This window comes from Coregonus lavaretus, assembly GCF_964263955.1.
Source record: "Coregonus lavaretus genome assembly, chromosome: 5".
Lineage (NCBI taxonomy): Eukaryota > Metazoa > Chordata > Actinopteri > Salmoniformes > Salmonidae > Coregonus > Coregonus lavaretus.
In genome coordinates this window covers 19,198,772-19,210,611 of record NC_139992.1, presented here as the reverse complement: position 1 = coordinate 19,210,611, position 11,840 = coordinate 19,198,772, and the positions used below count along the sequence as shown (strand labels likewise).

Below are 11,840 nucleotides of genomic sequence, written 5' to 3'. Positions count from 1 at the left end.
AAGGTTACAAACAATGCAAAAAACCACACAAAATAGCACAGTTGGTTAGGAGCCTGTAAAACGGCACCCATCCCCTCAGACGCCAATAACAGTGTATGTTATGTTAACTGTTGCCATGATGGTTTGATTGTGCGTTCACAAGGGGGAACTTGTCTGTCTCCCCCCCAGAGCAGGGAGTGGAGAGAAGAAGAGGAGGAGGGTGTATGGTTGGAGCGTCATTTGAATTTCTTGATGGTGGAAGAGGAAGACTTTTACATCAACTACACGTGTTTGGTTTCCAGTGACAGAGGCATTTCTTTAGCCTTCTTCATACTACAGCCTACAGGTTAGACAATACTGTCTGGAGGATAACATAAAGGTGTTTCAAAAGAGATCACACACATATTATCCTGTCCCTTTACCGTTGTTTTGATAGTGTATTATAACAACTGCAACCTCACCACTTTTGAAAAAACTGTTATAAATGCTATCTTCTCTCTTTTTCTGCACAGATCCAAACTATCTGCTCCCTATTGGGGTACTACTGACCAGTCTGGTATTGGTGTTTACTGTTAGTGTTGTTATTTACCATCGCTTCAAGATCGACATCGTGCTGTCGCTCAGGAGGATGTTCCCGCTTCTCTACACAAACACAGGTACGCAATGAGAGACACTTTACCGCACATATACTGCGCAAGCACACTCATGGAAACATTAATAGAAACATGCCTGAGCGCGCACACGCAGACATGCACACACTCATGCACACACACACACTATCTGCAGACTCATTGCATACTGTGCTTTCACGAAATGGAAACTCGCACTAACATAAATATACATTCCTACACCAGATAAAGACAGAAATGCACATACAGCATGTCTCCCCACAAACCCCCAGGCCCACACTTAAACCCACACACACACGCATGTTGCATTGCTTGTGTTAGGTTCTGAACAAACTGAGTAAAAACTCAAACGGACAACTAGAAAAAGCTCAAACAAAGTTTATTCACCCACTGGGTCATATAGCTGCAAAGACAAAGATGTTTACACAATCACATATATTTATACCTTCCTACTAGGCGGAGTCAACCCCTTGCATATCTAGACAGCCAATACATCTCTGTTGCTAGTCAGGAACGTATTTGGTTCCTCTCATTGGTGTAGCCTCCTGCTAGAACCTTCATGGGCATGGAAATATACAGTTGAAGTTGGAAGTTTACATACAGTCATTAAAACTTGTTTTTCAACCACTCCACAAATTTCTTTTTAACAAACTATAGTTTTGGCAAGTCGGTTAGGACATCTACTTTGTGCATGACACAAGTAATTTTTCCAACAATTGTTTACAGACAGATTATTTCACATATAATTCACAGCAATTCCAGTGGGTCAGAAGTCTACATACACTAAGTTGACCGTGCCTTTAAAGTTGGCTTGCAAGCTGAAGAACACCATCCCAACTGTGAAGCACGGGGGTGGCAGCATCATGCTGTGAGGGTGCTTTGCTGCAGGAGGGACTGGTGCACTTCACAAAGTAGATAGCATCATGAGGAAGGAAAATTATGTGGATGTATTGAAGCAACATCTTAAGACATCAGTCAGGAAGTTTAAGCTTGGTCGCAAATGGGTCTTCCAAATGGACAATGACCCCAAGCATACTTCCAAAGTTGTGGCAAAATGGCTTAAGGACAACAACGTCAAGGTATTGGAGTGGCCACCACAAAGCCCTGACCTCAATCCTATAGAACATTATGGGCAGAACTGAAAAAGCGTGTGCGAGCAAGGAGGCCTCTTACACCAGCTCTGTCAGGAGGAATGGACCAAAAGTCATCCAACTTATTGTGGGAAGCTTGTGGAAGGCTACCCGAAACGTTTGACCCAAGTTAAACAATTTAAAGGCAATGCTACCAAATACTAATTGAGTGTATGTAAACTTCTGACCCACTGGGAATGTGATGAAATAAATAAAAGCTGAATAAATCATTCTCTTTACTATTATTCTGACATTTCACATTCTTAAAATAAAGTGGTGATCCTAACTGACCTAAAACAGGGAATTTTTACTAGGATTAAATGTCAGGAATTGTGAAAAACTGAGTTTAAATGTATTTGGCTAAGGGGTATGTAAACTTCCGACTTCAACTGTATGTGTGTGACAGGACTGACTGTTCCTCCTCACTTCATCTGACCTGACCTCGGGCCGAATTCCTCACTCCTCCCTACTCCACGGCTGTCCTACCTTAGCAGTGACTGAAACCAGACTGTTGCCCTTTGCCTCTCTCCATAGGGTACATGAGATTTAAGAATAACATTTTCCAACAGAATGTAAGCTCTGCACTCCCCTTTCTCACTCAGTAACTTTCCATACACCCGGTTCTAATATGGTAACATGAATAAGTATATTCCAAGCTAGAATCCAACACTTGTTTCCCACTCCCCACCTGACCACAAGTAAAATCAGTAGCAAGTGTAGCAATGTATTGTAGCACATCCCACAGCTATGCAAGCACAGCATTTTCCATGACTCAGAGGAAACAGAGAGGAAGTTTGATACAAGGCACTAAATAGGCCATGTAACCATAAAACACAAGCAACTATGGTGTCATAAATAACCAAGCCTCCTCTGTTAGGCAGGTTTGTGGAGGCTTTTGCTCTAGCCCAGCACTAACACATCTATTTTGTTTTACCTGTCCCTATCCTGCATGTGGCAGACTCTGATGGGAAGTTGTATGATGCGTACGTGGCATACCCCCGTCTGTTTGGGGATGGGGGCGGAGCCTGTGGGGAGGCAGAGATGTTTGCCCTCCACATGTTGCCCCAGGTTCTGGAGGGGAGGTGTGGCTACAGGCTGTTCATACTGGGCCGGGACAGCCTACCAGGGGAAGGTATGACATCTCAGCTCGACCCTGAGGCTCCAGGTTCCAGAAGACTAAGTTAGCCTTGGCATTAGTACATAAGTAGCATGATGATGAAATATGTGAAACCTTTCTGAAATCATAAAGACCTTCAGAAACCATTTCAATGGTAGAACAATGTTTTAATAACAATTTTCCCTGCTCCCTGACCCCCTCTTCTCCTCCCTCCTCCCTTTCCCCCTCTTCTCCTCCCTCCTCTCTCCTCCCTTTCCCCCTCTTCTCCTCCCTCCTCCCTTTCCCCCTCTTCTCCTCCCTCCTCCCTCTCTAGCCATAGTAGATGCAGTGGAGGAGAGCATGCTGGCAAGCCGGCGTCTCCTCCTGGTCTACTCTGGCTCTACGTTCTGCAGTGGAAGCCACAGTGACAGCAGCAGTGGTGTCCTGGAGGCCTGGCAGAGCTTCGAGAGGCAGACGGCCATGCACCGTGCCCTGTTGGAGGGCTCCCTTAAGGTGGTCCTTGTGGAGCTGGAGGAGGTCTCCCCCACACAGCTGACCCTCTTCCCCGAGTCGGTGCGCCACCTCCGGGAGCGCCAGGGCGCCGTCTGCTGGTGGAAGAGTAGCAGAGGGTTGAGGTGTGGGAGGTGGGGAGAAGAGGAGGAGGTGGAGGAGAAGAGAGGGGAGCTGGCTTCGTCCCCTCTCTCCTCACCCTCTCTTTCCTTGTCCTCACGCTTCTGGAAGGAACTGAGGTATTATATGCCAGTGAGGGGCACGAGGACGAGGTGACCAGAGAAGAACAGCCTGATGAAGTTGTGATGGGATGGATGGGCTTTGGAGAGGACAGTGTTAGACATAACGAGGAAATCTGTTGAATGAAAGGACTTCTGGTACCTGACTCTCTCAACACATTTTCATGAAAAATTATTGAATCCAGTTATTTATGTGTGACTGATACCGGTGTGGAACAGCTGGTCACTCTTAAAGGATTCTGAATGATTACCTTGCCAATAGGATGATTGAATATTATTGTCTTGCAGACAATTATTTTTTTGTGAGTTTCCTCCTAATACAGGATGTGGTAGGAATCCTAAGGGTCATCATCATCACACCTGTTAATACTTATTTTCTATAACTTCGTGTGAAATCTATTTCTTATTGCAACGGCAAGTAAAATATGCCCTTTGTGTTTTATAGAAACGCAAGGTGTTTAATGTGAATGATGTTTTGCTTACAGCTAATGTTTTTTATACTGTCTATGTTTTCATGTTTTCTATTGTTTTCTAAAAATACATTTTAATCTATTTTAGAATAAGGCTGTAATGTAACGAAATGTGGAAAAAGTCAAGTGATCTGAATACTTTACGAATGTACTGTATGTCATGAGGTCCACCTGGCTACCACAACACACTGTCTTCAGTAAGGTTTGTGGTCCCCACGGAGAAGCAACTCCACCATGGGGCTCATGTTGTCTCAATTGCACTGGCTCTTTAACTAGTCCCCACCATGCAGCTCTGCCTGGAGGCCCTCTAAAGCCTTGTTCACACTGCAGGCCTTAAAAGGATACATCAGGATTTTGGCAATGAGGCCCTTTATCTACTTCCCCAGAGTCAGATGAACTTGTGGATATCATTTTTATGTGTCCAGTATGAAGGAAGTTAGAGGTAGTTTCGCAAGCCAATGCTAACTAGCGTTAGCGCAATGACTGGACGTCTATGGGTATCTGCTAGCATTCTTCTCTTCTGGGAAGGCTTTCCACTAGATGTTGGAACATTGCTGCAGGGACTTGATTCCATTCAGCCACAAGAGCATTAGTGAGGTTTGGCACTGATGTTGGGCGATTAGGCCTGGCTCTCAGTCAGTGTTCCAATTCATCCCAAAGGTGTTCGATGGGGTTGAGGTCAGGGCTCCGTGAATGCCACACCGATCTAGACAAAACATTTCTGTATGGACTTCGCTTTGTGCACGGTGGCATTGTCATGCTGAAACAGAAAAGTGCCTTCCCCAAACTGTTGCCACGAAGTTGGAAGCACAGAATCATCTAGAATGTCAATGTATGCTTTAGCGTTAAGATTTCTCTTCACTGGAACTAAGGGGCCTAGCCCGAATCATGAAAAACAGCCCCAGATCATTATTCCTCCTCCACCAAACTTTACAGTTGGCACTATGCATTGGGGCAGGTAGCGTTCGTCTGTCGGACTGCCAGATGGTGAAGCGTGACACATCACTCCAGAGAACACAATTCCACTGCTTCAGAGTCTAATGGCGGTGAGCTTTACACCACTCCAGCCGACTCTTGGCATTGTGCATGGTGATCTTAGGCTGCTCAGCCATGGAACCCATTTCATTAAGCTTCCGACGAACAGTTATTGTGCTGACGTTGCTTCCAGAGGCAGTTTGGAACTCAGTAGTTTCAGCTACGCATTTCAGCACTCACCGGTCCCTTTCTGTGAGCTTGTGTGGCCTACCACTTCGCCGCTGAGCCGTTGTTGCTCCTAGACATTTCCACTTCACAATAACAGCACTTACAGTTGACCGGGGCAGCTCTAGCAGGACAGAAATTGGACTAACTGACTTGTTGGAAAGGTGGCATCCTATGATGGTGCCACGTTGAAAGTCACTGAGCTCTTCAGTAAGGCCATTCTACTGCCAATGTTTGTCTATGGAGATTGCATGGCTGTGTGCTTGATTTTATACACTAATACACTAATTTGAAGTATGATATTGTGCATATTGTGTCTGATATATCCTACCAGCTCTCACAGTCTCACATCAGAATTAGACGTTCATCCATGTTTCTCAAACATAGAATTTAGAAGTTGTTCCAAACGTCAAATTTCAAAGGTTAGGTTTAGGCGTTAACTCCAAATGTTTAACTCAGAATGTTTAAGGTAAGGGTTAAGGTTTGGGATAGGCTTAAAACAAAAATAAATAAAACAAAAACAACTTTCTATCGCTGGATTCAAATTTACAACCTTTGGAACAGAGGCAGATGCTTATACCCGTCCGCCATCCCTGTCCACAATGCTGTAGCAAAACCTGCTTGAAGGTAACAGCGCTCACTGTTGCCCCTAGTGGCCGGTTTCCACGTCATCTCCTGATGTCCTCAGACATGGAGGGACGTCAAATTCTGACTTGTATGACGGGTGACCAGGCTGGATTTATCACCACCTTCAAGAAAAGTAACTTTGAATATGTCAAGATAAGAGAATATTCTGCGTCATTGCCGCAACGGCTATAACTCATCTGGAATTGCTTCTATTTAAAAGAATATGTCTCAACATGTTGTGTTTGGAATTCATCAAATGATAACTGATCATATTATCCAAGTAAATTTGTTTTATATCTCTCCATGTACGTTATCATTAAACTCACTTACTGCACCTGTTTCCTGACTCCCTGCGTCTCCGTTACGGAATTCTGCCTCTACAAATGGAAGCAGCAGGTAATCAAGACATCTCCCAGATGGTAGGTGAACAGGGACGCCTACTTTGCCAACACCACGACCAGCTGGCGCAACTGGGGACGACTATAGATGAGGTCCTCCGCGTTCTTCAACACCTCGACATTACCCAAGGGGCGTCACCTCCAACTAGCGGAGGATTCTCTACCACGAGTCGACCCAGCGAGCTAGCACCCCAGCCCATCCAGCAGTCCTCCCAGGTCAACGATGTCCGATTGTCCCTCCCGGACAAATATGATGGGACTCCATCTAAATGCCGTGGCTTCCTACTCCAGTGCTCCCTCTATTTCGCCCATCAGATGGGAGCCCCCACCACCGATACGTCGAAAGGACCGACAGGGGGAGTGGGCCCGATTCCTCGAGGGGTGCCCCGCCTATGCCGTCAAATCCCTCCTGGGTTCCCGACGTCGTGGGGGTCGGCTCCAGTACCTGGTGGACTGGGAGGGGTACAGTCCAGAGGAGCGGTGTTGGGTCCCGGTGGACGACATTCTAGATCCCAACATCATCAGATATTTTCTTCTTCGCTGTCCGGACCGGCCCGCTCCTCGCCCTCGGGGCCGTCCCCCTGGCCGCCGTCCCCCTGTGGCTGGAACCGCGCGTCAGGGGGGACTTCATCACACCTGGACTTCATCACTACCTTGATTACTCCCCATTTATCTACAGTGGCTTGCGAAAGTATTCACCCTCATTGGCATTTTTCCTATTTTGTTGCCTTACAATCTGGATGTGATGGGTGATTTGAAGGAGTCAGGCGCAGGAGGGTAAATCACACAATAACAGGATTTATTCCGGAATACAGAGTTACACAGTAAAGCGTCAAAACTGTCCTGTGCGCAAAACAGGTGCACTGGAACCAACAAGGCACATGGGGAAAATAACCTGGCGATACAAAATACAAGGAGCTCCACCGAGCTTCACTATCCTCACAATAAACAATCACACACAAAGACAAGTGGGCAGAGGGAATACTTGTACAGGTACTGATGAGGGGATATGAACCAGTTTTGTGTAATAAACAAGACAAAACAAATGGAATGATGAGATGAGGAGTGGCAGTGGCTAGAAGGCCGGTGACGACGAACGCCGAAGCCTGCCCAAATAAGGAGAGGAGGCAGCCTCGGAGGAAGTCGTGACAGTACCCCCCCCTTGACGCGCAACTCCAGCAGCGCGTCGACACCGGCCTCGGGGACGACCAGGAAGACGCGGAGCAGGGCGAGCCGGATGGCGACGGTGGAAATCCTGCAACAGGGAGGGATCGAGGATATCTCTCACCGGGACCCATCACCGCGCCTCCGGACCGTACCCCTCCCAATCCACAAGGTACTGAAGGCCCCCCACCCGACGCCTCGATTCCAGGATGGAACGGACGGAGTACGCCGGGACCCCCTCGCTGTCCAGAGGGGGCGGAGGGACCTCCCGCACCTCAGACACATGGATTTTAATACGGTAATCTGGAGGGAGTAATGACATACAAGTAACCTCGTTTATTCTCCTCAAGACTTTGAACGGCCCCACAATCCGTGGGCTCAGCTTCTGGCAGGGTAGGCGGAGGGGTAGATTCCGGGTCGAGAGCCATACCAAATCACCCGGTACAAAGACCGGGACCTCACTGCGGTGGCGGTCAGCGTTGGCCTTCTGGCAACGCATGGCGCGTTGGAGGTGGACATGAGCAGCGTTCCACGTCTCCTCCGCGCGCTGAAACCAGTCATCCACCACAGGAGCCTCGGTCTGGCTCTGATGCCACGGTGCCAGAACCGGCTGATAACCTAAAACACATTGAAATGGCATTAGGTTAGTGGAGGAGTGGCGGAGAGAGTTCTGGGCATATTTGGCCCATGGCAAGAACACCGACCATTCCCCTGGCCGCTCCAGGCAGTAGGACCTACCCACATCCTGGTTCACCCGTTCCACCTGCCCATTAGACTCGGGGTGAAAACCGGAAGTCAGGCTGACTGAGACCCCCAGACGTTCCATGAACGCCTTCCAGACCCTGGATGTGAACTGGGGACCCCGGGTCAGACACTATGTCCTCTGGAACCCCCATAGTGCCGATAGACGTGTGTAAACAGTGCCTCCGCAGTCTGCAGGGCCGTGGGGAGACCGGGCAGCAGATGGAGGTGGCAGGCTTTGGAAAAGCGGTCCACAACGACCAGGATGGTGGTGTTAACTTAACAGAGGGGAAGATCAGTAAGGAAGTCAATACACAAGTGTAACCATGGCCGTTGTGGAACTGGTAAGGGCTGTAACTTACCTGCTGGGAGGTGCCTAGGTGCCTTACTCTGGGCGCACACTGAGCAGGAGGAGACATACACCATCACGTCCTTAGCCAAGGTAGGCTACCAGTACTTTCCGTTCAGACAGCGCACTGTATGACCGATACCTGGGTGACCAGAGGAGGGGGTAGTGTGTGCCCAATAGATCAGACGGTCACGGACAAGAGAAGGCACGTACTGCAACCCAGCTGGACACTGAGGTGGAGATGGCTCTGTGTGTAATGCCCGCTCTATGTCCTCGTCCATCACCTATACTACCGGCGCCACAATACAGGAGGCCGGGAGTATGGGGGTGTTGTCTATGGGCCTCTCCTCTGTGTCGTACAGCCGTGACAGTGCGTCTGCCTTCACGTTCTTCGTACCCGGAATGTATGATAGAGTCAAATCAAACCGGGTGAAGAATAGGGCCCACCTGGCCTGGCGAGGATTCAGCCTCCTCGCTGCCCAGATGTACTCCAGGTTATGGTGGTCCGTCCAGACGAGGAAAGGGATGTTTCGCTCCCCTTGAGCCAGTGCCTCCACACGTTCAGGGCTCGGACAACAGCGAACAGCTCCCGATCACCAACGTCGTAGTTCTGCTCCGCCGGGCTGAGCTTCTTGGAGAAGAAGGCATAGGGGCGGAGCTTGGGTGGCGTGCCCGAGCGTTGAGATAGGACAGCGCCTATCCCAACCTCGGACGCATCCACCTCCACTACCAACGTTAGTGATGGTTCGGGATGGGCCAGTACCGGGGCTGAGGTGAACAGAACCCTCAGGTTACTGAAGGCCCTGTCAGCCTCAGCAGACCAGCGGAGTCGGGACGGCCCACCCTTCAACAGAGATGTAATGGGAGCTGCGACTTTGCCAAAGCCCCGGATAAACCTCCGATAGTAGTTGGCAAAGCCAATAAAGCGCTGCACCTCCTTAACCGTGGTTGGAGTCTGCCAAATAAGCCCGGCTGAAATGCGATCTCCCTCCATCTCCACACCTGAGGTGGTAATGCAGTATCCGATAAAGGAGACGGACTGTTGGAAAAACAGACACTGTTCTGCCTTGGCATAAAGGTCATGTTCCAACAGTCGGGCCAGCACTTTGCGAACCAGGGACACATGTTCGCTGCGCGTAGCGGAATACACCAGAATGTCATTGATGTAGACCACTACACCACGACCAAGCATGTCCTGAAACACCTCGTTCACAAAGGACTGGAAGACAAATGGAGCATTCATCAAACCGTACGGCATCACCAGGTATTCGTAATGCCCCGTGGTTGTGCTGAATGCTGTCTTCCACTCGTCCCCCTCTCGGACACACACCAGGTTGTACGCACTCCGGAGATCTAATTTTATGAAGAAACGTGCCCCATGCATTGACTCGATCATAGATGGAATGAGGGGTAGAGGATAACTATGAAGTATAGTCCCCTTGTTCAGTGCTCGGTAATCAAGGCAAGGGCGCAGACCTCCGTCTTTCTTCTTCACAAAAAATAAACTTGAGGCGGGCGAAGTGGAGGGACGTATGAACCCCTGACGCAGGGACTCGGAGACGTATGTCTCCATCGCCTCCGTTTCAGACTTCGACAGGGGATACACATGACTCCTGGGAGGCACAGCGTCTACCCGGAGGTTTACCGCGCAATCCCCCGCCCGATGAGGTGGTAATTTGGTCGCCTGCGTTTTGGAAAATGGGTACGCCAAATCGAGGTATTCGGGGGGGAATGCGCACGGTGGAGGTAGTGTCTGGACTGTCCACCGTGGTTGCACCAATGGAAACACCTAGACACCTACCCTGACACTCTCACGCCCACCACGTGAGAACCCTCTGCAGCCATGAAAAGGTGGGGTTGTGTAGTACTAACCAGGGAAGACCTAACACAACAGGGAAATCAGGAGACTCAATAATAAAAAAGGTGACTTGCTCGCTATGGGTCTTGTGCGTAACCATAGTGACTGGTGCTGTAACTTCCCTAACGAACCCGGACCCTAGTGGTCGACTGTCAAGTGCTCTGATGGGGAGTGGAATGGATAGGGGAACCAATGTAATGCCTAGACTATGTGCAAATGACCTGTCCATAAAGTTCCCAGCTGCGCCTGAATCGACCAGCGCCTTACACTGGGGAACTACAATGTAATCAGGAAAGTGCATGGGTAGGGTAGAGTGTGCAGCAGAGGGCTCTGAACGAGTGTGGGTGTTCGATACCTGGGGTGACGCGAGAGTGCCCTGCCTGCCGCCTCAAGACCCAAAAGAAAGCCCACGACAGCGTGCAGGAGAAAGTCCTCTCGTTCCACTAGAGGGACACTGGGGCTGTCGTCCTCCGCTTTCCCGGATCGCCGCTCCACCCAGCTCCATCAGCTCGTGATCCGGGTTGGGGGGGTGGAACGGGCAGGCCCCTTCCAGGACGTCCTCTAGCAGCCAGCAGGTTGTCCAACCGGATGGCCATGTCCACCAGTTGATTAAAGGACAACATGGTGTCCCGGCAGGCTAGCTCCCTTCGGACATCCTCTCGTAGATGGCACCAGAAGTGGTCAATGAGGGCCTGCTCGTTCCACCCAGGCCCAGCCGGGGTCCTGCACGGTCCTTGTCCCCTGCCTCAGGTGGACCAGCCGCTTGCCCGCCTCACTACCTTCGGGCGGGTGATCGAAGACGGACTGAAAGAGGCGAGTGAACTCCCCGTAGTTGTCCAACGCGGCTCCTCTTTCACTCCAGACTGCATTGGCCCACTCCAGGGCTTTCCCCTAGAGGCAGGAGACGAGGGCAGACACCTTCTCCCGCTCCGATGGGGCCGGGATGATGGTAGAATAATATAGCTCCAGTTGTAGGAGGAGTCCCTGGCAGCTGTCCCGTCTAAATCCCGTGGTCGGAATATATGGATCCCTCTGGGTGCTGGGATGTGGGTGGCTGGATCTGATACAAAATACAAGGAGTACCACGAGCTTCACTATCCTCACAATAAACAATCACACACAAAGACAAGGGGGCAGAGGGAACACTTATACAGGTACTGATGAGGGGATATGAACCAGGTGTGTGTAATAAACAAGAAAAAAAATAGAATGATGAGATGAGGAGCGGCAGTGGCTAGAAGGCTGGTGATGACGAACACCGAAGCCTGCCCGAACAAAGAGAGGAGGCAGCCTCGGATGAAGTCGTGACACTGGAATTAAAATGGATTTTTGGGGGGTTTGTATCATTTGATTTACACAACATGCCTACCACTTTGAAGATGCAAAAATATTTTTTCTTGTGAAATGAACAAGAAAGAAGAAAAAAAAAACGGAAAACTTGAGCGTGCAT

General features: G+C 49.6%; 1 protein-coding gene across 1 annotated transcript; it reads left to right on the top strand.

The window, feature by feature from the left end:
• Positions 1–205: 205 nt before the first annotated feature.
• On the top strand, positions 206–3,796 carry LOC311129360 (interleukin-1 receptor type 1-like). Its single transcript, XM_084161624.1, has 4 exons — positions 206–325; positions 492–635; positions 2,697–2,870; positions 3,169–3,796. Exons 1-4 carry the CDS (start codon positions 232–234, stop codon positions 3,618–3,620), a joined length of 864 nt encoding a protein of 287 aa, XP_084017750.1. The 5' UTR covers positions 206–231; the 3' UTR covers positions 3,621–3,796.
• The last annotated feature ends 8,044 nt before the right edge of the window (positions 3,797–11,840 follow it).